The sequence below is a fragment of the Carassius carassius genome, chromosome 31 (genome assembly GCF_963082965.1).
Source record: "Carassius carassius chromosome 31, fCarCar2.1, whole genome shotgun sequence".
NCBI classification, from domain to species: Eukaryota; Metazoa; Chordata; class Actinopteri; order Cypriniformes; family Cyprinidae; genus Carassius; species Carassius carassius.
Genome location: NC_081785.1, coordinates 9,081,344 through 9,106,227, shown reverse-complemented (window position 1 = coordinate 9,106,227; position 24,884 = coordinate 9,081,344). Strand labels below are relative to the sequence as shown.

At 37.2% G+C, this 24,884-nt stretch overlaps 2 protein-coding genes across 4 annotated transcripts; one reads left to right on the top strand and one right to left on the bottom strand.

Annotated features, from left to right (window-relative positions):
* The first annotated feature begins 949 nt into the window (after positions 1-949).
* LOC132111906 (deleted in malignant brain tumors 1 protein-like) lies at positions 950-18,937 on the top strand. Its single transcript, XM_059519530.1, has 25 exons — positions 950-1,009; positions 1,140-1,284; positions 1,460-1,644; positions 8,574-8,672; positions 8,846-8,884; positions 9,004-9,102; positions 9,262-9,327; positions 9,498-9,593; positions 9,921-10,019; positions 10,425-10,520; positions 10,668-10,706; positions 11,831-11,926; positions 12,080-12,121; positions 12,290-12,385; positions 12,517-12,579; positions 12,806-12,904; positions 13,011-13,058; positions 13,340-13,435; positions 13,652-13,678; positions 13,790-13,940; positions 14,209-14,420; positions 14,654-14,829; positions 15,019-15,410; positions 15,625-15,869; positions 18,772-18,937. Exons 1-25 carry the CDS (start codon positions 955-957, stop codon positions 18,777-18,779), a joined length of 2,769 nt encoding a protein of 922 aa, XP_059375513.1. The 5' UTR covers positions 950-954; the 3' UTR covers positions 18,780-18,937.
* A 238-nt stretch (positions 18,938-19,175) lies between these two features.
* LOC132111486 (zinc finger protein Pegasus) lies at positions 19,176-23,751 on the bottom strand. Of its 3 annotated transcripts, none has more exons than XM_059518831.1 (4): positions 23,408-23,751; positions 22,896-23,078; positions 21,644-21,817; positions 19,176-21,548 (listed from the first exon to the last, which is right to left on the bottom strand). In XM_059518831.1, exons 2-4 carry the CDS (start codon positions 23,026-23,028, stop codon positions 20,599-20,601), a joined length of 1,257 nt encoding a protein of 418 aa, XP_059374814.1. In that variant the 5' UTR covers positions 23,029-23,078; positions 23,408-23,751; the 3' UTR covers positions 19,176-20,598. The 3 variants fall into 3 exon arrangements, with proteins under 3 accessions (XP_059374814.1, XP_059374817.1, XP_059374816.1); XM_059518834.1 differs by lacking the exon at positions 23,408-23,751 and adding an exon at positions 23,247-23,378; XM_059518833.1 differs by lacking the exon at positions 23,408-23,751 and adding an exon at positions 23,178-23,377.
* Between the last annotated feature and the right edge of the window lie 1,133 nt (positions 23,752-24,884).

Here is a 24,884-nt window from a genome sequence, read left to right as displayed (position 1 = left end):
ACTTTCACTGAAGTGTAAAGGCAGTAATTAGTCCAGCTTTGCTCTTCTAACTAAATGTGTACACTAATCAAGTGACCCAATTATGAGTACATTAAACATACACTGATGACATCATGAGTAAAAATTTTTTAGTACTTGTACACCCCTGTGAATGACTTAAAAAATATGGATTGGCCATGGCCCTGCTGCTATTGTTTTTCAAGAATTTGAGAATTTGCTGCCCGTGAAAAAAATAAATAAATCTTACTTTGAAAGATTTTAACAGCTTAAACCATACAGAGGAGGACAGTTAGAAGAGGATATCCTTTTGGTAGATCAATATCCTGGAGCCTGAAACTACATAATTGTGGAAACGACACAACTGGATGCAGTATGAATTTTATATCTGTTGACACAAAGTTTGTGAGTCTGGTGTATAAGAGATTGCAGTACAGATAACGTTCATGTCTACATTTTATGTAGTTCAAACAATACTGTGGGCAGTTCTATGATGCTTCAAAACACTTTTTTTTTGATTGAGGTAACTAAAACCGGTGCTACTGTACTTTCATGCCTCTTGTATCACCACAGACTTGCTCTCTTTTGTTTCATATATTCATCATTTCATATTTTTGTAAAATTGTAACTAACTGTACATTTTGTAAAACCTTTGTTATGTAATGGTGATAACTTTGCATAAGAGTATGTGTTTGATTTAGTTTAATAAACATGATCACTCCATAATTGCAAACTTTGTGTAAACAGACATATTCATAAATTAATACAGAGTCAAGAGTAATAATAAAAGTTGCATAATATGCAGCTGTGTCTTTTCCACGATTTGCTGCTCTATTGATATTCTTCCATCAGAGGATCCAGGATATTGATGTGTCATAAAAATCCTACTTAGGCTGCTTTTGACTATATAAGTGGTAGTTGAATAATTGAAGACAAACTTGATCAGATTAGAGAAAGATGGAAGCTCTGACTCTCCTTCTCTGTCTGCTTCTAACTGCTAAAACGTCTCAGGGTAAGATTGTAATTAACCAGCAAAGGAGAAAATATCTATCTTTTTGCCTGCCTGTCTGTCTGTCAGGTGTGATTTTCTGCATTTACGTTGTTGCTAATGATCATTCTCTGTTTTCTATCTCAATGAGAAGCATCATGTGGTGGCACTATGACAGATTGGATGGGTGAATTTTTCAGTCCTCGGTATCCTCAAAACTACCCTGATAACTCACTGTGCACATGGACCATTCATAGCACAGGGGCGACGACTGTGTTATTGACCTTCACTGATGTTTTGTAGGAAACATATATCACCTCTATCAATTATGTCTCTAAATCTTTTGCAAAGCAATTTAATTAATATAATTTTATTTTATTAATTTAAAAAAAAAAACAATGAAACTTTTTTAAATATTCTGTGACAAAACATGAAGTTGTTTCTCTCTCTTTCTTTCTCTTCTCTTTTTATTAGTTTGGAAACATGCTGTGATTACATCAGAGTATATAATGGTCCGTCTACCCTCTTCCCCTTATTGGGAGAAATACGGGAGAACGAGAACAAACGCTACAACTCAAGCTCCAATGATCTGACTGTGCTTTTCTTCAGCGATGGCAGTGTATCAAGAAGAGGATTTCATGCAAAGTGGGTTTTTGTAGGTAAGCAATTAAATGTAATGAATAGAATAAATGTAATTTTTTAAAACAATTCTGGAATGAAAGTTCGATTCTGGTAATATTTTTTGAACATGCATTTTAGTGACCGGTTCAGTTCATTTCCCTAGAATACATTGTTCTTATGAGGCAATCATTTTTCTAGAGAATCAAAGACACAAGGCAAGACCGAATGCAAGACTCCTATGAGTCGCTTCTTTTTTACTGTATCAGAAACACACCTTACAACTTATTTAAGGCTAACGACTAGTTTATGTAACAATGCAGTGTTGAGTAAGTTACTCTAAAAAAGTAATTAATTACTAGCTATTAATTAAATCTTCATTGGTGTAATAAATTACTGTACTAATTACTGTCTCTAAACATTATTGCAGTACTTATTAATTTCTAAATCCCATATCAGCCTCGACAAGTTAAACAATACAAGGAGAGACATGAACCTACTCTTTTAATTCTTTCAAATAAATTATGTAAAATTGCATAAATTGTTCTTGAGCTGACTGAAGCATTTAAAGAGTGGTTACATTAAAAACATATATTTTAACATTGGATGATCAATTTTGATGTTTAATGCCCTATTGTTTTATGGTTTTATTGTTGTAATTACAGAAAAAGAGTAATCCCTTACCTTACTTTTTCAAGGAAAAGGTCATTAAATTAGGCTGCAGTAATGAAATAATTAATGCTTTACATGCAACACTGCAATGTTTAAAGCTACAAATGAATATTTTTTTTTTTTCCATCATTTATTTATAAACTTTTTAAAGAATTAACAGAAAGTTTCATACAATTTAAGTTATAGCTTTTCCCCCCTTTATAACCCTTTCCGCCAAAATAATTAACCATACATTACATAAAGGTTAAGACAATAATAATACTCATAACATCAATAAAAAAAATTTAAATAAATAAAAAAAAAAATATAATAAAAATAAATAAATAAATAAAAATAATAATAATAATAATAATTAAAAAAAATACAAATACATAGCCAATAATACAATTTCCTAACATATTCGTGGTCCTTACACAATTATAAAGCAAAACTCCAATTGGTTATTAATATTTAACATTGATCAATAAGTGTGAGAGTCTTCATCTTCTCAAAATGTGTAATCATGGGTTGCCAAGTCTTATAAAAAGTTTGGACAGATCCTTTCATTAAATATTTAATTTTTTCTAATTTTAAGTATGACACTAGATCACATAACCACATTGAGGCTTTAGGGGGGCTTGTAGACTTCCACTCCAATAGTATTCTTCTCCTCGCCAGTAAGGTGGCAAAAGCAATAACATTTTTTAATTTATTTGTCAGTGATACTCCATATTCTGGTACTCCAAAAATAGCAATTTCAAAACTGGGTTTTACATTCAAATTAAAGGCCTCATTTAAAGTTTTAAATATGAATGTCCAATAGTCACTCAGCTTTTCACAAGCCCAAAACATATGAAAAAAGTCTACTTTGTCACCTTTACATCGGTCACACAAATCATCAACATTTGGGTAAATTTTTGAAAGTCTATATTTTGTGTAGTAGGCGCGATGAAGGACTTTAAGTTGTATAAGGCTAAGGCGTGCACACGAGGTTGATCCATTTACTCTACTAAGAGCCTCATCCCAAATTTCGTCAGGTATTTCACTCCCTATGTCCTTTACCCACTCACCTCTTGTTCTGTCAATTAAAACATCATTTGAGGACATAACCATCTTATATATTGCTGCAATTTGACCTTTAAGAAAAGTAGGAGATTGTAAAATTTTATCCAATAGTGAAGTAGGTGGCAAGTCAGGAAAAGTTGAGCTCTGAGCTTGAACAAAGTGTCGGACTTGAAAGTAACGGAATAGGTTGGACTGTGACAGCTGGAATTTCTCTGAGAGGTCATTAAAACTGGCAAATGTGCTGTTTATATAAAAATCACTACACCTGGCCAAGCCTACCCTCTGCCATTGTGCATACGTTAAATCTATTTTACCAGCAGGAAACAAATGATTATTACAGAGAGGGCTTAGCATAGAAGAGTTACTGAGTTTATGCCTTTGTCTAAACTGTGACCATATTTTAAGTGTAGAACGTACAACTGGGCTCGATGAGTATTTAGAGGGAGAGAATGGTAGCTTCATTGTTATTAGAGCAGAAAGCGATGTAGAAATACAAGTATTTGCCTCCGCCTTACACCAATCAACCTCAGGGGACGTATACCAACAAATAATTTTTTGAAGATTTGCAGCCCAGTAATAGCCCATAAAATTAGGTAGAGCTAAGCCTCCCTGGGGCCTTTGCTTTTCAAGGAGCTCCTTGCGAATTCTAGGGTTCCTTCCCCCCCACAAGAATGATAGTATGGGTTTATTTACAGAACGGAAGAATGTTTTTGGCAGAAAAACTGGAAGTGACTGAAATAAGTATAAAAATCTAGGTAAGATATTCATTTTTATACAATTTACTCTGCCTGCTAGAGACAAGTGCAATGCATCCCATCTCTGAAGATCAGACTTAATATTACTAATGAGTGGTAAAAATTTTTTTGCATATAAACCTGAGAAAGTACGAGTAATATGGACTCCTAAATATTTAAAACCAGATTGAGAGATGCGAAATGGGAGGGATGCCGCATTGATTTGTAAAGCAAGAGGGTTAATCAGGAAACATTCACTTTTAGAAAGGTTAAGTTTGTATCCTGAAAAACTGCCAAAAATGGATAGTTTCCGCACTATTTTTGGGACGTTTTCAACTGGATTTGAAATGTATAACAGAAGGTCATCCGCATATAAAGAAACCCTGTGCTCCATCCCCATTCGATCAATGCCCTGTATAGACTGCAAGGATTTAAGCATAATGGAAAGTGGCTCTATTGCTAATGCAAAAAGAAGAGGGCTTAAAGGGCAACCCTGTCTCGTACCCCTTAGTATTGGAAAAAATTGTGAACGTATTTTGTTTGTTATAACAGATACTTTAGGATTAGAATACAACAATTGGACCCAGGATATGAATTTTGGACCAAAACCAAATTTCTCCAATACTGCGAATAGATAGCTCCACTCCACTCTATCAAATGCCTTCTCCGCATCCAGGGATACCACCACCTCTGGGACCTCCCTGGATGCAGGAGAATACAGAATACCAAGAAGCCTCCTTAAGTTGGTGAATGAGTGGCGACCCTTAATAAAGCCTGTCTGATCTTGGGATATTATTTCTGGTATAACAGTATCTATTCTAGAGGCCAACAATTTGGCAAGAATTTTAACATCAACATTCAGCAAAGAGATTGGCCTGTAGGAATTGCACTCTAGTGGATCTTTTCCAGTCTTCAAAATGAGTGTAAGAAATGCCTCTGTGAGAGACGGTGGCAATTCTGTATTGTTTAGAGAATTCTCAAACATTCTCAGAAGAAGCGGAGCTAATTTGGGAGCAAAAGCTTTATAAAATTCGACAGGATAACCGTCGGGGCCGGGAGTTTTGCCATTTTGCATTGCTTTAATAGAATCTAAAATTTCTTGCAGCTCAATTGGTTGTTCTAATCTATCTTTATGATCTGGATTAATAGTCTGGGTATTCAGGTCCTTCAAAAAGGTTGACATGCCTGATAAATCCCCACGAAATTCTGAAGTATATAAATTTGAATAAAATGTTTTAAAAGTTTCATTAATTTCTTTAGGATCCACTGTCAGTTGTTGTGATGCGTTGCGAATCTGTGGAATTAACCTGGAAGCTGATTGACACTTTATCTGATGTGATAATAAACGGCCCGCTTTTTCCCCATGTTCATAAAAATTCCCTTTAGACCAAAGCAGATTTTGTTGAGTCTTTTCAATTGATATCTGATCATATTGTGCTTTAATTTCCACTCTCTTTTTAAGCAGTTCATCAGAAGGGGATAGAGAGAGTTGTTGATCTAATTTTTCTATCGAATCAATTAGTTGTTGTAGTTTTGCATTTCTCTTTTTATTACTGGATACAGAATAAGATATAATTTCACCTCTAATGACAACTTTAAATGTCTCCCATAAAGTCAGTGGTGATACCATTTCTGAATCATTTGTGTGCAGGAAGTTATCTATCGCCACTGATATATGTTTGTGGAAATTTTTATCTGCCAACAGAGTAGAGTTTAGTCGCCAAGTAGGGCGCTGTGTAAAATGTTGAATAAAACGAAGGTCAAGAAGTAATGGTGCGTGATCTGATATTATAATTGCTGAATATTGAGTATTTTCCACTAAAGGAAGTATTGTTTTATCTATAAAAAAATAATCTATTCTTGAGTATGAAGAATGGACAGGGGAAAAATAAGAGAATTCTTTCTTTTGCGGGAATAAAAATCTCCACGGATCCAGACAGCCCGTTTGTGCCATGAAAGTAGAGAGAGCTTGGGACATTTTAGACTGGAGCATGGATTTCGGATTCGAACGATCTAGAATTGGGTTAATAACACAATTCAGATCCCCGCCAAAAATTAATCGATGTGAGTTTAAGTTGGGTAAAAGTGAGATAATTTTATGAATGAAATTAACATCGTCCCAATTGGGGGCATAGACACATACCAGGGCAACAGGGGTGTGAAACAAATCACCTGTCACAATAACAAATCGACCCTGAGGATCTGAAACACATTTGGAAGGGTAAAACTGTACTTTCTTATGTATTAAAATCGCTGTTCCTCTTGCTTTACTGTTGAAGTGGGAATGAAAGACTTGCCCAATCCATGTTTTTTTGAGTCTCATATGATCTGATATCTGTAAATGTGTTTCTTGCAGGAATGCTATTTCAGTTTTTAATTTTTTAAGATGAGCAAAGATACGAGCTCTTTTATTTGGCCCATTCATACCTTTAACATTCCAGCTAGTGAACCGAATAGTAGACCCTCCTGTACTATTTGAATCACACATTAATCAATCATTAGGATATAAAGGAATAATGAATAAGACCACGTCTCCATTGCATGCCAGGCAAGTAAAGAAAAAAAAAAAAAAAAAAAAAAAAAAAAAAAAAAAAACCCTTGGCGGTTACCATCCCAACCCAGACGAAACTGAACTTTTCCTATATTTGTCTCAAGAACAAAGACAAATTGCAGGCCCCTATTATCAAACCCCCAGTAGTCCCTCAACTGACTTAAAACCATTCCAACCTATAGGGAGCAACCCGACCGTTACCCTTATGAAGCATTATTAGTGTTTAAAACACTTTTAACTTAACTCGGTGGAGTGTGTCTATGTCACAAAACCATCAGCTTGTTTGAGTTAGGTTTAGAACAACAAACTATTTTCAAAGTCACAAAAAAATTAAAGTATTTATACCTTTTTCAACCGTCTCAAGAAAAATCAAATAATTATCCGTCATCCTTCGCTCAAAAGGGAGACCTTGAGCGTAAGAAAATAATTAAATAAAAAATCCAGGAAATCCTAAACATTGATGCGTTGATCGTAGAACTGTTTCGCCTCCTCCGGTGTGTTGAATATGAAAGTTTCTTCATTAAAAGTCACTCTCAGACGAGCCGGGTAGAGCAATTGAAATCGAATGCTCTTCTGATAGAGTGACTGCTTAATGCCGTTGAAAGACGCGCGTTTCCTTGACAGCATAGCGCTGAGATCTGGGTAGATTCTGACTGGATTCCCCTTGTATTTCGCCTCATGCCGCCTTGACCATCGCAGTAATTGCTCCTTTTCTTGAAACCTGTGAAAGCACACCACAAATGGACGTGGTTTACGGCCATCAGCTGGCTTTTGACCGGGTGATCGATGCGCTCTCTCAAGTGCTGGTGGCTTGTCGAAGACCTCCGTGCCCGTCACCTCTAGCAGCATCTCAGAAATGAACGTAACAGGATCTTGACCGTTTTCGCTCCCTTCTGGAATGTTCACAATCCTCAGGTTTGCCCTTCGCGATCTATTCTCCAAATCTTCAATGCGGTCAATGAGAGATGTGTTCTGCGCTTGCAAAGTTTTTATTGTGTTTTCGGCCACTGTCAGTTTTTCAAAATTCTCCCCAACCAGGGATTCTGTCGCGACCAAACGGCTTTGAAAGCCATCCACAGTCTCTCTCAGTGCATTTACAGAGCTTTGTAAAGGACCAATAGATTCCCGAATCAAGTCAGAAATGTCTTCCCTGATACTGATGCGCTGTTTAGTTAATTCAGAGATCAACTGGTACATGGAGACAGATTCAGAAGTTTCCGTCATGGCCTGTTTTTCGAGATTAGAGGTAGCGGCCATGGTTGCTAACTTACCGGCAATGCTAGCATTAGCTCTCGTGGTCGGTGGGGCTGAGGGGTGCGGTTGCTTCTGCTTAGTGTGACTCATAATTCACCAAGCAATGTTCTAACGCGTATATCAAAAATGACTGACGCTAAATGGTGTGTAACAAGTTTAGTTTGAAAATGTAGGTCGGGAGCCCTTCTTCCTTCGACCTCACGCCTTCATGGCTATACCGGAAGTCCACAAATGAATATTGTAGTACTTTTAAAAAACTTTTTGTAAACCCACTGTGACGAGTGGGGCGGGGCCGAGGGACATGGGAGCGAGGCCGGTGGAGTGATTGGAGATGAGCTACACCTGTTCGACCCACCGGTCTCGAGGCCCACGGAGGAGATGGAAGGATATAAAACTGGAGCGACGACAGTGAAGGACGAGAGAGGACCAGGCCTGGACTTTTAGTTGTGTTTTGGTTTCATTTTATTTGTGCGCACCAGTCGTCCGTGAGGGGCTGGTGCGCTGTTTTGTGTTTATTTTAAATTATTAAAATGTTGTTTGATTGTCCGCCGGTTCCCGCCTCCTTCTTCCCGAAGATTACAAAGCTTAATTCATTACACCCACCTTTTGCAAGAATTTTAAAAAAGCATTTTTCAACGTTAACCCGTCACTTGGAAATGGAACCAGGGAGTTTATTGTGATTCCCATAACTTTGTGATTCCTCTCTGTTTGTTAGATTCCAATTCATGCAGGAATAACTGTGGATACTCCCTTGGCACTTGTTCGTGTGACGACTCCTGTCAGGACAACAGAAACTGTTGCTATAACTACAACCGTGCGTTCCTCTTGATCAGACATTTCAAGATCAATCATTATACACAAATCTCCCTCGTTCTGAGCATGTCTGTAATTTCCTGAATGTAATTAAAATAATTTTCTGATGTTCATATATGTTACATTGAATTTACAATACAAGATTTATATGAAAATGCTCTTCCCTTTATACAGGCTACTGCTCACTGACGACAACTTGGCCAACTACAACAGGTTCACTTGCATCACATCTGTCTATCAGATTCAGAATTATCCCTGGTTTTCCTGGGTGTTTTTGTAGTCATGTATGCATTAATGGCTTCATTGATAATATGCGTTTCTCTCTCTTCTAGATTTCCCCTCTTGCATGTATAACTGTGGATACAACCTCGGAAGCTGCTCATGCACCTCTGAATGTCAGTACTATGACAGCTGTTGCCTCGATTACGTCGGTAAGTTACTCTTGATCAGACAATTTTAAATACAATATAAACAAAAACACAAATCTTTCATGTAGTGAACATATGGGTCATTACATTTCTTGCGATGAAATGGATTTTGCTGAATCAAAGGGAAATTGTAATTTAGTTCTGTCTCTTCTTTTTACACAGACTACTGCTCAACAACAACAGCTGCAACAACAGCAACAACTTACTGGATGAATACTCCTTCATTCTGTGAGCTGAATTTAAGTGACACCAATGAAATTAAACAACCTTTGTAAAGGCAGTAATTAGTCCAGCTTTGCTCTTCTAACTAAATGTGTACACTAATCAAGTGACCCAATTATGTGTACATTAAACATACACTGATGACATCATGAGTAAAAGCTATTCCTCTCTGCTAGCTCCCTCCTGCATGTATAACTGTGGATACCACCTCGGCACCTGCTCATGCACCTCTGACTGTCAGTACTATGGCAACTGTTGCCTTGACTACGACAGTGAGTTCCTCTTGATCAGACACTACAAAATCAATTACTATACACAAATCTCTATTGTATTTTAAGCATATGGGTAATTTCCAGAATTTTAATTGAGTTTTTGAGGTTTATGTATGTAATTTTCATTTAAAAATCCTAAATGTAAAACAAAATGCAGTTTTATCTCTTCACGTTATGCAGGCTACTGCTCACAGACGACGACTGAGCCAACTACAACAGGTTCATTTACATCTTAATTGTCCGTCAAATTCAAAACTCTTCCTGGTTTCCTAGATGTTAAGGGAGGCTGATGGCTTCATGGGTAATATGTGTTGTTCTCTCTTCTAGATTTCCCCTCCTGCATGTATAACTGTGGATACGACTTCGGCAGCTGCTCATGCAACCCCAACTGTCATTATTATGGCAACTGTTGCCCTGACTATGACAGTGAGTTTGTCTTCATCAGAGAGACAGTTTTAAATAAAATACTATAAACAAAAATACAAAATACAAAAATACATATATTTTATGTAGTGAACAAATGGTTTGTTATATTTCTATATGAAATAGTTTTTTTTTTACTGAATCAATGGAAAATTGTTGCATTACTTTTCTTCAGTTTAATTTTTTCTTGTTTCAGGCTACTGCTCAACAACAGCAACTACTTACTGGCCAGATACAACAGGTGATGAATTTAAGTGACAGTAAAGAGATTAAACAACATTGTAAAGGCAATAATTAGTCAAGCTTTGCTCTTTAAACTAAATGTGTAATCAATCAAGTGTCCCAAATCATGAGTACATTAAACATACACTAATGACATCACGAGTAAAAGCTGTTCCTCTCTGCTAGCTCCCTCCTGCATGTATAACTGTGGATACCACCTCGGCACCTGCTCATGCACCTCTGACTGTCAGTACTATGGCAACTGTTGCCCTGACTATGACAGTGAGTTCCTCTTGATCAGACATTTCAATATCAAATACTCTCTAATCTCACTAGTATTGAGCATATGGTTATGCATTGTATTTCCATAAATTAAGTTTTCAGATTTTCCGAATTGTTCATGTAGTTTCAACTTTTCACTTTATACAGACTACTGCCCAAAGACAACCACTTGGCCAACTACAACAGGTGCAAACTTGTTTATTTGTCTGTAGTGTAGAGTAATGTGGTGACCTGCATTTCAAGGGAAGCTGACAATGGAAGGCTGACGGGGCCAAAGGTCTTTAAACAGAGTGAAATTTGACCATGTCAACACACACTATTTGTCTGTGTTAATGTGACAACACACACAAAAGCCAATGAAATTGCTGCATTTGAGAATGTATTTACATATGTGATGCGATGGTACATTGGTACACAGATATACAAACATCAGATGTGATGTTTATTCATGAATATTGTCATAATAATGGTACACTTATGCATTTATTACTTTACATGTACCCACATGGAAAGAACCTATATGTGGATATATGCACATATATGAAACCTATATGCAGTGTATATGCACATATATGCTGCATATATGCACATATATGATAATATATGCTGCATATATGCTGCATATATGCGTATATATACCGTATATATGTTGCATATATGCATATATATGCCACATATAGGCAAAATTGAGGTGCATATATGTGCATATACAGGAAATATAGGTCTCCTGTATTGCTTCTTCATATCCACATATAAGCCCTATACATACAAGATATGTCTTCTATATAGCTAATGGTACATATATGTACCTATATAGGTATATGTATGCACATATATATGTGTACATATATGTACACATATATATGTGCATACATATATATGTGTACATATATGTACACATATATATGTGCATACATATACCTATATAGGTACATATATGTGTAGATATATATATATATGTACATATAATATAGGAAACCGGCCAATTTTATATATGTCACATATATTAAAAACCTATATCAAAACCTATATTGAAACATATGTTTATATAGGTTTTTTCCATGTGGGTACTAAAGAAAGACAGCGAGGCCTGACAGTGATGTCTGATGCCTTAACATGTATCTACACATAAAAAAGAAACGTTCTGTGTCTACGCAGACAAACAGTCCGTTTGGTCAAATTTCACATATTCTGTTTAAAGACTTTTGGCCCCGTCCACCTTCCATAGCTGATCTCACTGTAGTCATGCATCACATACATACATGCATATATATAATAATGGCTTCATAGGTAATGTCTCTCTCTAAAAGCTCCCTCCTGCAGGTATTCCTGTGGATATGACCTTGTCTTGTGTTCATGCTCCGACGAGTGTCAGTACTATGGCAACTGTTGCCCTGACTTTGAAAGTGAGTTGCTCTTGATCAGACAGACACTTTAAAATCAAATACAGACTTTCCTGTGGTCAGCACATGGGCCATGAAATGGATTTTGCTGAATCAAAGTATAATTGTAGCATTACTTTTCTTCCCATTTCAATTTGGTCTTTTCTCTTCATGCAGGCTTCTGTATAGCAACAATTCACCCACCAGATGATCCAACAGGTGCTGCTGCCATTCAGTTCAACTTAAGTAACAATAATGGCATCAGATTTGGTTGAATGCACATATTTTGTAGCTAAATTTACTTTAATTAATAAAGTGAGCCAATAATGTGTACATCACACATATTTTGATAAAATGATAGGTAAATTCTGTCCCTGTCTCTATTAGCACCCTCTTGCATGTATAACTGTGGGTATCACCTTGGCTATTGTTCATGCTCCAGAGCCTGCCAGTACTTTGGTGACTGTTGTCATGATTATGAGCGTGAGTTCCTTCTGATCAGATACACAAATCTTATGAGTCATTGTGTTTAGTGTCATGAAATTGATTTTGCTGAATTGAAGAAGACTTGTTATGTTTCTTCCCCTTTATTTCTTTCCCTTTTGTTTAAACAGACATCTGCATGAGAACAACAACACCAACAACAACAACGTCAACTCACATGGCAGATACAGCAGGTGCTGCTGTCATAATTTATGAATTTAAGTGACCCAGATAACTTTAAAAAGCAACTATTTCAGTTTTGATCTTCTATCAAAATATATATACTAAGAGACTCAATAATGTGTACATTACACACATACTGAAGGTTCCTCTCATTATAATGACAACGAATCATCTGATTGTGCAACAATTTACAAGTGCAGTACCTTCTCAAACTTTTATTTATACATTCTACAATAGATGCATACTCCTGTGAGAATAACTGTGGCCAAAGGCTTCCTCTTTGTAGTTGTGATGATGACTGTCAGTACTATGGCAGCTGTTGCCCTGACTATGACAGTGAGTTCCTCTTAATCAGACCGACACTTTAAAATAAAATACTATATGGTAATAAAATTAGATTTAGCTGAATCCTACTTTCATTTTATCTCTTATCTTTACACAGGTCACTGCTCAACAACAACTACTACTACTTACTGGCCAGAAACAACAGGTATTGCTGTCATTCATTTGATTTTAAGTGACACTGATAGCATGAAATGGATCAGAAAGATTTCTGTAAAGGCAGTAATGAGACCTGATTGGCCTTTTTAGCAAATCATACACACCAATATTTAACACAATAACACACACAATATAGTGTTTTATATATAACACTATATATATAAAATATAGTATATATATATATATATATATATATATATATATATATATATATATAAAACACCCGTTGATGAGACTGAGTAAAATCTATTCCTTTCTTTACTATAGCAGATCACTCCTGCAGGTATAACTGTGGATACAATTTCAGCAGCTGCTCATGCAACTATGACTGTCAGTACTATGGCAACTGTTGCTATGACTTTCACTGTAAGTTCCTCAAAAACAGGTGAAACAGCCCTTATTCACAGCTCAGTATATCAATATGCATAGATATACAAATTATGTTTTGCGGAATATTCACACTGCTATTTTCCATAAAACATACTGTAAAAAGGTGTTCCTTTTTTGTTTAAATTATTATTAGAAAACTGAAACATGATCCTTTTACTTCATACTCATTCAGTTTTATCTCCTTTTTTTCAGGGTATTGCCCATCGTACCCAACAACAGGTACTGTGTGTGTGTGTGTGCAATCCCTGAGGAAAAATTCATGTAACTTTTGTATCCGATTCTGTAGACAGTTGTTTGTAAATATAAAATGTCTTTCTATGTGATCTCCAGTTTCTCACCCTCAGTGTGGAGGACACCTGTATGGTGCTGGGCTGTTTTCCAGTCCAAACTACCCAAACTATTACCATGACAATGCCCACTGTGTGTGGTATATCTCTGCTCAGCAAGAACAAAGGATCTTCCTGACATTTGCTGATGTGCAGTAAGTAAGGGATCAGCTGTGATTCAACTATGGCAAAACCAGTTGAACGGTGTTTGCTATCCATACATTTATTCATACAAATCTTATTGATTAAAACATTGTTCTGTCTTTAATATATTATTATGAAAAACAAAATTGTGCACTGTTAAGAGAAATGTTATTGAGTTTTTTTTGTGCAGTACCACTAATGACCTGTAGGTGGAATCAATTATATGGGTGGTTTAATTTAGAATAACATGTATTAAAGTTCTATCTTTGGTTCTTTCAGACTGGAGCGCTGCTGTAACTGTGACTACATCACCGTATATGATGGCTCTTCCACTGGTTATCCACAGCTAGGAAGGGTCTGTTTCAATGACACCACACACCAGGTGTTTCACTCTTCTTCACGGTACTTGACTGTTGTCTTCAGGAGCGACTACTCTGGTGTCAGCCATGGTTTCAAGGCCCTTTTCACAAGCTCTCTGACTGCAGATGAAGGTAATGTCTTGTGAAATAAAGTTTCAATAATTTCTTGAAATAACTATATTGAACAGTTTTTGTAACAGTTATTTTATCCATTCTGTGGCCATATTTGGGTTTTAATTTTCACCTAATAAAATTAAATGCACTTAAAAAACAGGTAGCCTATAACCAATTGCCTTTGTCTACCCTGTCGTCATATATTTTAATGCAAAAAATTACACTGAGGGAATGAAACTCCTGTATTGCAGGTCGTGTGGATTGTTCCTCAGACAACATGGTCATTGTCATTCAGAGGTCTTACCTGAACTCACTCAGGTTGAGTGAAAATGACCTTTATGTGGATGACCATCTTTGCAGACCCACTATTAGCAGTACTGAAGTTGTGTTCAGATTCCCTCTTGACACATGTGGAACTGCCAAAGAGGTATGATCTAAATGTGTAGCAGATCCTGCCAAGTGCCAATACTGAAAATCACTCTTAATAGCTTCTTGTCATCCTTTAATGCTTGATATTACGGTGTCAGATTAGTTAGACACCCCAAATGTTTACATCATTGAGATACATGTTTACCACACAATATCACCCAATCTCTCTCTCTCTCTTTTCTCTTAGATGATGAATGGTTATGTGTCCTACACCAACAATGTGCGGGCCTCTCAGTCTCAGTCGGGTGAAATCACTCGTCAGTCACAGTTCCTACTACACGTGGGCTGCAGAATGGAGCCGGACACCATGGTGCAGATATTCTACAAGGCCAAGGAGATCATCAATGCCAACATCACAGGAACTGGACGCTTCAATGCCAGCATAGCTTTCTTCACCTCCAGTAGTTTCAGTCAACAAATTTATGACTCTCCATATCAGGTGAACCTCAACCAGCTTCTCTACGTTCAGGTCAAGCTAAACAGGCTTGACAACAGTCTGGATCTGTTCCTGGACACCTGTGTAGCGTCTCCAAATCCCAATGACTTCAAAGATCACTCCTATGTCCTGCTACGTAATGGGTAAGACTTTTTCATTTTTAAATGTGACTCTCCACTACATAATATCAGTGAAATCAACTGCGATCTTAAACAGCACTAATAAGAGTTCTCTTGTTCCCAGTCTAAATATGTTCTTGCACTCATTTGAACTAATAGTGAAAACAACTCAGTTTCTGAATTTGACTGTAGTTCAAACTGTATCCAAATTGTATTTCTCTTCTTTTGTCTTTCGTAGATGTTCCAGAGACAACACATATTATTCCTATACCAGCGGTCAGCACTACTATGCTCAGTTCAGTTTCCAGGCTTTCAAGTTCCTTCGGACTCACCCCTATGTGTACCTGCAGTGTAAGGTAATCATCTGCCCTGATAACGACTACAATTCTCGATGCCGCCAAGGTTGCCGCTTACGTCGCAAGAGATCCCTTGATAGCACCTACCACACCAATACTGTGACGCTGGGGCCAATCAAACTCAAAGGTCAGAGATCTTTCTGAGTCTCACTGTTAAAGCAATTATTTACTCACCTACATGTTGTTCCAAACCTATATATTTTTACTTTTTCCGTGGAGCACAAAAGGAGGATTTTGAAGATTCAGGTAAACAACATGAGTAAAGTTAGAATTTTTGGGTCAGCTATTAATTTAACTTAATCTTAAAACTTCTTATTAAAAATTTTATTTTTATTTAGCAATAAGGTACTAGAGGCTGTGTTGTAATGCTTTGTGTTGTGCATAACAAAGTGCTAACAACACCCTACAGATCTTATGTGTGAGAGAAACAAGTGCAGCCATCTTTAGAATTTTATCTTTAAAATTCCTTTTTTTGTGGGGTAGGGTTTTGCAGTAGCTCTATGGCATCACCATTGAAGAGTATTAGCTGGTGAAGTGGATTTACTTATTGTAAAGTTAAGAAAATATATCATGAGCATTGTCGTATTAGAAGTGAATCTCATAAATTTCAGTAGACCAGGAAGATTTTAAAACAAGAGGTTCATTGATAAATTCGTATAACTTAATCTTATACTGTGGAAATGCAAAAGGAAGACAGAAGACAAGGAGTGCAGCCCTGAAAAGAGGTGGAGCTACAAAAGGGCACAATACCACCAAGCTGCAACCTTTCGGTCTCTCTCTTAAAAACCAACACAGAAGTGACTTAAACTGCAATTCATCGACTGGCAGCTAGAGACCTGGTACAAAAAGTGATTTTGGTCTAAATAGCAATTTTCCCTTTATGACAACTGTGAGGAGGGCATATTTTATTATAACTCGTTAAAATTATATTAAGCCTTAAATTTCTGCATAATTAAGGGTGTGGCCACTTGATTGACAGGTGGATTTCCGCTGCTGTCACCAGCATCAAGCTTGGTGGGCGTGGTTTCAGCATCCAACCCCACCCATGTCCCGCCTCTTTGCCCATTTTCGATTATCCAGAAGTGATGCATTGCCAAAATAGCGTTAGCCAGCTCTGCCCACTTTAAGCTTCAAAAATGCTCTTTAGAAACCTATGGGTGACATCACAGACACTATGTACCTTATTGCTTTTATAATGCATTTACCAAACAATACATGTACTAAAGCAAAAAATACAAGTTTTATTTGTTACTCTTTAAAATCAAATCATAAAAGTAGTACATTCATAAGTAAGAAAGAGTCATAGGGTGCATCTCAGTCAGTTCCCTAGTTCAGTAGTTAGGGCACTGATTAGGGAGTCAGCCATTTTAAGGACTGTCTCAATTGAAAAATCCTACCAGTGCACAGGAACTTTCGCTCTCTTAAAAATACCACAATGCACCGCAAAAACCAGTGAATATCGGTGCTCACTATGCTCTATATAAAAAAGAGATTGGTCCTGCCTATTGTTAAATAATTCCAGGAATGAAGTTCTACAATAGAGGCAGAGTACACTGTACTCTGAGAATTACTCTGCAGGTAGTCATGTCACTGGAAATCGAGTTATTACTGTCCCAATGTGCAATGATTCAGGGAATTTACCAGTGACTGAATTTGTGTACACTCCCTGCATTACATTCAGAAGGGCTCATCCCTATGCCCTAATCCCTTTAAAAGATTTACCCTCCGGAGTGAGAGCTTTGAAGGGTGTAGGGGAAAAAAAACTTTTTTTTGTAACGCACTTCTGCTTTACCTTAACAAGACGATCAAGAAGGCGCCTTCATCACACATTTTGTACACTGATTGACCCCCAATCATCTTATATGTTAAATATAATCTACTTTTGTGTATGTAGCCTAATGTAATATCTATTTGTAATGTATATAGTGTCTATGTATTTGAAACATTAGAATGGACTGATAAAGGTATAAAGTATTTTTGTTCAAGTACAATATCATTTTGACCATAATAATGTACCAAATCTAACTCTATATAGAGTATAGAAAAATATTATGCATACATTTATCGGTGAAGTCGAACTCTGTGATGCCAAACAACTTCCCTGTGCAAAGGATCATGGAGGTCTGAAGTGTCCTTAAGTATACCTTTCGAAATCCTTCATTCCGAAGGGCCCTTTGTTGTGGCCACTTTTACACGCTTCGGTTTGGATTGGAACGACCCTTCAACGTGGTGGCCATGATTGTTTTCATTCCGAAGTGCCCTTTGCAGGGAGATCCCGTTTGGAACGCACCGACTGATTCACGAGCTCGGTATCTAGGGAGCTGAATGAGACTCACGCAACCATTAATAAATAGCATTCCTCAGCCGGAAAAATTTCTGCAGTAAAAAGCTTACATAAACAATTTAACTCCATGAGCATACAGTACCATACCTGAAAAAGAAAATGTTTAAATAATAATCAATAATGTGCACTCCGGAAACTATTGGCTTCCAAACATGTAATGTTACACATCAAACCTTCCTCCTGCATGAGAGGGAAAGGGCGTGGTCCTATAATGAATGAATGATGCAAACATAAAGTCAGCAGGGGTCACGACCTATGCACACTTTTAAATACATTCATTTTATTTTACTTTATTTTTATTGTTTTTATTTTATTTTGGTGAAATATATTACACATAAGTGCTTTTGACAGAATGGATTGTTTATTTTGCTACGGGTGGTTGGTAAGGGTGTTGAGTTTCAGTGTATTCATCGAGGCGGTCGTAACCAGATATGTATACCTATACATACCTATGGTCATAGCCGTGCTCTCGTAAATAAAACAGCTATTGACCAATCAGCATCAAGAATTAGACCGGACCTAACAGTTTTATAAAATGTATTAATATCTACATTTGCATATAGTATTTTAATGTTATTAAATGATGAGCTGGTACATATTGGTATAATTTACTATGCCATCTCTAGCTCTTCAAGTTAGTAGTTTTCTAAATATAACTATGACTCTCTTTGTTCCTACTGTGCAGGAGCCTAGGACAGTGACATGCTTTCACAGACAACATGAGAAGATGAAGTCAGCAGATTGATTGGATCATCAACTACTTTATTTCTGATCTTTATCATTAATCAGTTCACATTATCTTTCCTAATGATGTATTTTTCATCAGTTCATTAAAGCAATCCTTCTTCAAATGCACCTCTTTGTTGAAGCACATTGATTCCCTTGAAATACAGTGAACAGTGAAATACAGCATATATTTTTTATTTTGCTTTTATTGAACCAAACAAGTCACAAAACACTTTGCATTAGAAAATAATTTGATAAAATTAATTATTTTGTGTATAATAAAAGAAGTGGCTGCCTTATACCTTATAGGTATAACCTATAGATAACCTTTTTGGTTGAGAATTAACTGACAGGACAAGCACATTTCAGTAAACATCGCATGAGTCAGGTTTATTGACATTCAACATCAAATCCACCAAAACATGTTATTCAATACTTATCTGATAATTTTGTTCATTATGCAGACAGTTATATGAAATGTTTAAATAGTAGCACCACAGACGCTTCCAAAAATATTACAAATAACATCTACAACATGGCACTGGTGGTAGCGATGAGGAAGAAAGAATGAAAGAGAGAGAACAGTGTGCTCTCACTACCCAAAATAATCTTCAACACTGCTTTAAAAAAACAGTGTATACAGCTATGTGTGATGGTGCTAAGTAAAGAGAAGACCTCAGGCTACTACAGTAAATTTGGACAACAATCCTACAGGGTACCATTTCTCACTGCTAAACAATCAACTTAGCTATAGATTTTCATCTTCAATCACGATCTTGTTGACTTAAGTTATGATTAAATAATGCAGCTCTCTCAAGAAACGAGGAATCATTTGTGATGATAAAAATAAAATACATAAAAAAAAAAATTAATGTGGCAATGTCATTATACTGCATTTAAATCCAAAGTGTAAGAATAGCCATTACATTTACTGTCAGTGAATTCGAAATGTGAAAAATAAAAATATAATAAAAAAAATGTAAGGGTCAACTTTCAGAAAATAACTGTAGGCACTGATTACTGAACTCTGGCACTTATACAAAAGAGTTGAGACAAAATCTTTTCAAGATCTCGAACTAGAATAATCGGGGATGCTAATTTTTGATGTGAGGACACCATTAGCAGCAACATTTCTAACATTTTCAAAGACCAAAAAATGTTTTACACTCTGAATGTGGATTACTGACTTCAGTCAAAGTAGTAAGACTTTAGGGCAAGTCATGTCACTTGGCGGCTATCTTTAAAACACCTCTCAGCATGCAAGTTCAGCTCCTATCTATTTGAATGGGGTAACTTTAAATTCTCCAAAACTGTTCGCTAAGCTTATAATCAAATTTCATATTTGAAATCACCACTGAAACAACCATCATAATTGTTGCTTCCAATAGCATTAAAAAAAGCTTATTTTCACTCAAGACGAGCCAATGCGCATGTGCAGTCCTAAGCGCACGTCTCAAAATGCTGACTGTTTCTATAGCAACCGGGACTTATATTGACAGCTGCAGTGATGCAATGACTTTACCGATTAGCGATGGGCTCTTTTACTCAAAAGGCGGGGCTTCCTTCGATAAAGCTGCCACATTGAGCGTTGCATTTTTTCTCCATTCAAAACTATACAAGTGACACGTCTTGGATTCTATAGTCTTCGCTTCAGCATACCATACGGATAACAGTTCAAATACAATAATTACAAAGAAGGGATTTTGTCTTTGGAATGTTCCAGATAATATAATTTTATTATTATGTAAAAGAGGGCAAAGAAGAGGACATCAATATCCATGTGTCCTTATTTGTGCTGGCCTCTCGCAAAGTGACAGGCAAAATCATAGCTGTTTCTGCACCGGTGTCCGCATATGTTACACTGGAAAGGGTTCTCATAACCATGGCAGCCCATGTGGATGGTGTAAAGGATGTTGTCAGGGAAATATATGTGACAGTGGGGGCAATGGTGGAGCATCTGGGGGTCCTGTACCTGGGTTGGCGTCCCTGGCTGGCTGTTGGTACCACTGGGAGTGCTGGTTCTTTCGCTGCAGGGTCCAACTCCAGGGCTACAGCCGCTGTGCGCAGCTGGTCTGGGCTCGGGGGTGATGGGAGAAGAAGCTTGAGCCACGCTGACAGAGACGGCAGCAGGTGCCATCACAGGCTGTTGGACGAGGAATGTGGGTTTTTCGTCTGGTAGAGATTCTGCTCCGGGAGACACTGGTGCACCTTGGGCCTCCGGTGGTATGCTGGCAAGCTGACCGGCTAAAGTAGAAAGCTGGTTCAGCGGGTTGTCCAATGCCATGTCTTGCTCCTCCCTGGAGCCACTTCCAATTACTCCACTAGCTTGTGCATCCTTTCCTAGACCATTATAGGCCTCCTGATGGAGGTGGGCGTGAGGAGGGAGATCATGAGAGAAGTCACCCAAGTGGTGCTGCTCTGAGCTGGGCTTTTGCAACACCATGGATGGCGGGCTGAGGTTGATGAGCAGCCGGCGGCCATAACCAAGTGAGTTTCCTCTCTTCTGCAAAACACTGAGCATCTTTCGGTGAGAGAGAGCGGAGCGTGCACCCTTCATGGGGAGGAGTTTGTGTCTTCGACGCCGGTGATGTGAAAGGTTACTGCGATCGCTGCAGCGGAAGGAGCAGAGCTCACACTTGTAAGGCTTCTCACCTGTGTGAGAACGCATGTGTGCCTCCAGGTGGCGCTCGTACGCTGAGGCGAAAGGACACAGGTGACATCTATGGGGTTTTTCACCTGGAGGAGGAGATGGAGAACATCTTATGATCTTGGGAAGCTGAAGAAAAGAACAAAGAGTATAAATAAGATGTAAGATCAGTTTTCAGTCTTACCTGTGTGGATGCGAATGTGTTCAATCAGACGTGCAGTGCCTCTGGTGGCATAGTTGCAATAGCGGCACTTGAGTTTACCATCATATGTTCTCTCAAAGCCATCCACCAACATCCCTGAACTATCTTCTAAGGAGATGTCCACTGCAGGGTGCTCTAGGCCATTCTGACCAAGTTCTGTAAGGTAAATATAATAAAAAAATAAACAGAAAATAATTAATATTAAAGGTGCACTAAGCAATATTTGAAAAAAGCTTTTGACCACAGCATCGGACCAAGTCCCAAGATGCACTCATTGGAAATCAGCAGTAAGGGACGTGTCAAGTAATGATAGGGAGTAGGGAGAAGAGAGCACTCAGTAAGAGCATAGGACTGATATTAGCAGATCAACTAGAGATAGTAGATTAAAAAAATATATGTATATTAAAAAGGAGGAAAATTTTGGAGCAACAAAACATTAAAAAGAAGAGCAAGAGGTTGGACTCGCGTAAATATTGAAGCAGATTTCCAGTGGAAAGCTGACAGGGGAGTTCTTCTTTATAGGCGAGTTACGTTGATTTTGCTTTTTCACACAAATGACCTGTCTTGGCTTTTGCTTGAATATGCTGCGGCCGGCTGGCATCGCAGATTCAGCCGTCGTCGCTTCCAGGGTTGTGAACGTACGTGTGGGCGGGGTTATCAAAATAGAGGCGAGATCCTGTTGGGGTATGGGCGTGTTTTGTTTTGGTGCTTTCAAATATCAACATCATTTGGCAAAAATCGCTTAGTGCACCTTTAATATGTGGGACACTTCAATATATGATGTTGTTCTACTAGTTTTGCATTCAGCACTCTTGAATCAGCAGGCTCTGTTCATTAATATGGTACTTTTCTTTAAAAAAAACATTAGAAGTATAAATTCCATGTTGTGAAAACTAATATACGTTAAACTATTGTGTAATAAGTAATAAGAATTTATTATTCAATCAAAAATTATTATTTAACATATATTCCTAAACTTCTCAACTCAAAAGATACAATAATATAATTTTGACCAATCTGATGATTCTGTTAAATTGATTACTTTTATTTTTATCTATTTATTTTTGATTAGCTTACTAAAGCAAACATACCTCAAGCAAATCATTCATTAGGAACCTCACTGCATGTTTAAAATACATAATTACATAAAAATGACAAATAAATAAACTCTTGAATTTTTATAAATTTTTAGACCAGTCTAAAACAACACACAGGATGGTTCTCGAAGCAATACCTCCTTGGAGATCATCACTGTCTTTGGCTCCGATGACAGAACCAGATATCATGTTGACATGTTGGGTCTGCTGACTCAGGTACTCCTGAAAGTCCTTCACAAAATCTAGTGGTTCTGGCTTCTCCTCGCCCATTGAAAGATCTACAACGTCGTCCTCTGCGGTATTAACCGTGACCAAACAGACTGTAAATAAGATCGAAACAAAATCATATAAAAGCAGCTGAAATACAACATACATAATGAAATGCTTGTAGCATCAAACAACAGCAAATTCAAATTTACAAGCAATCCTTAAAGTGTGAATCCAGTCGATTCTTCTACAATGACATGCATCCACAAACCAAAGTGTACCGTGGAACTTCTGGCGGTTGTAACATTAATCAGTTGTATTAGTCTGGCTGTTATCCAGTTGACAAGGTGACAAGCGTTGCTAAGACAGCGAGTGAACGTCGAGGTTGCTAAACATTCCCAAACATTGCGCCATCATTAAAACAACGGTTAACAACAGTTACCTTTTCAAGGGGGTCCGAGAATTTAAACTCACACTCGGCTGTTCGGATGTTCTGACTGACGACCCGTTCTTTAACGAGATATTAGAAAAATCAGACTGGAAAAAGCTGCATAGTGATGCTGGGCAGCTAAAGTCAGCGAGTTAAAAAATAGATTTTAAACGAGCTTTACATTTGACCGACAGTTGGATCGACGTATTTGAAACATATTCTGTGTGTCATTTAAGATTGTGTCATTTGTTAGCAGAGAGTCAAAACCCGAGTTCGGTGAGTGAAAATAATGCTCCGAGACATCAAAACAAAAGAAACCGCAGGGGTGAAAGTTCAACCAGACGGTGCGCCGCTGAAATGATTCCGACTTCGTTGCGATGGTTAAACATTTAGTTCCTGCATGTCACTGTGAGGGTACACAGTGCAAACCTGACTTATAAAATTAAGGTATCTTAGTTAACACAGTATCCTAATATAAGCGAATATAGGAGTGAACTATACATCATTTCCATATTTTGATTTGGGATTTGAGATGTTGTCTTTTTGCCATGTCTCTAAGTGTTATGTAGGATATCATTGTTAAAGTTGTCAAATCAAATAATGTTTTCTTTGGAATATTATTTCAGTTGGCACTCGTTTTAAGAGATTTCCCAACGCTCTAAATATCACTTTCCATCCTGTTAGTCTTTTGTAATATTCCTTTATTTAAAAAAAGAAAAAAAGCAATGTTCTGATGTAATCCTTCAGGAAAGGAAATTATTTTAATGGTAAACAACAGCACAAATATATGTTTTTACAAAAGAGTTTAACTTGATGTTTTGTGGTTCTAATTAGTTCTGTAATGTTTGATAAAATTACAGAAATCAGTGTGATATGAAAATGTAAAAAGACAATTAAACATATAACATTTTATTTCATACGCTCTCTGTCAGTCCCCATTTAGCAGTGACTCACTAGCTCTGTAATTCCATCCTGTTGATTTTCTTGTCATTCCATACATAATTTAGTTAACATTTCTGAAAGTTTTGCGTGCCATTTTAAATGGTTTCTTAAATTACAACTTATACTCATATTCACTGACATTAAGGTACTGCATAACAGCAATGATCCAATTATTTTTAAAACCTTTTAGTATTTTGCATCAAGTACATTGATAATTCATCACCTTTGACCAGATTAGCTAAATACATGGATAATTTCCATATTCAAATGTCATGAACAATTTGATGAGTACTTGAGCCAATTGCATTACTTTAAATAGCATGATTGGCTCATTTATGTTTCATAGCATTTAATATTTAACTAGAGGGGAAGTTAGCCGAAGATCGCATTGCCCCATTTATGTCAGGGTTGAAGGAAAACCATTGAAGATGGTGTGACAAATGACCAGTTAGAGCGAGAGCTTTGGATCCTTATGACACTCTTCAGAGCTGTAATGAGAGGATTCTAGTATAACACTCAGCAATTCATTGCCTGTGTTCATGGTTCA

Bases quoted from the DNA above. Each gene is read 5' to 3' on its own strand.
- LOC132111906 (XM_059519530.1), top strand. From the start codon at position 955: ATGGAAGCTCTGACTCTCCTTCTCTGTCTGCTTCTAACTGCTAAAACG. The intron at 9,103-9,261 runs GTAAGTTACTCT...CTTTTTACACAG, and splicing joins CTGTTGCCTCGATTACGTCG to ACTACTGCTCAACAACAACA. The intron at 13,679-13,789 runs GTACTGTGTGTG...TGTGATCTCCAG, and splicing joins CCCATCGTACCCAACAACAG to TTTCTCACCCTCAGTGTGGA.
- LOC132111486 (XM_059518831.1), bottom strand. From the start codon at position 23,028: ATGGGCGAGGAGAAGCCAGAACCACTAGATTTTGTGAAGGACTTTCAG. The intron at 21,818-22,895 runs GTATTGCTTCGA...TTTACCTTACAG, and splicing joins CAGTGATGATCTCCAAGGAG to AACTTGGTCAGAATGGCCTA. The intron at 21,549-21,643 runs GTAAGACTGAAA...CTCCTCCTCCAG, and splicing joins ACACATTCGCATCCACACAG to GTGAAAAACCCCATAGATGT.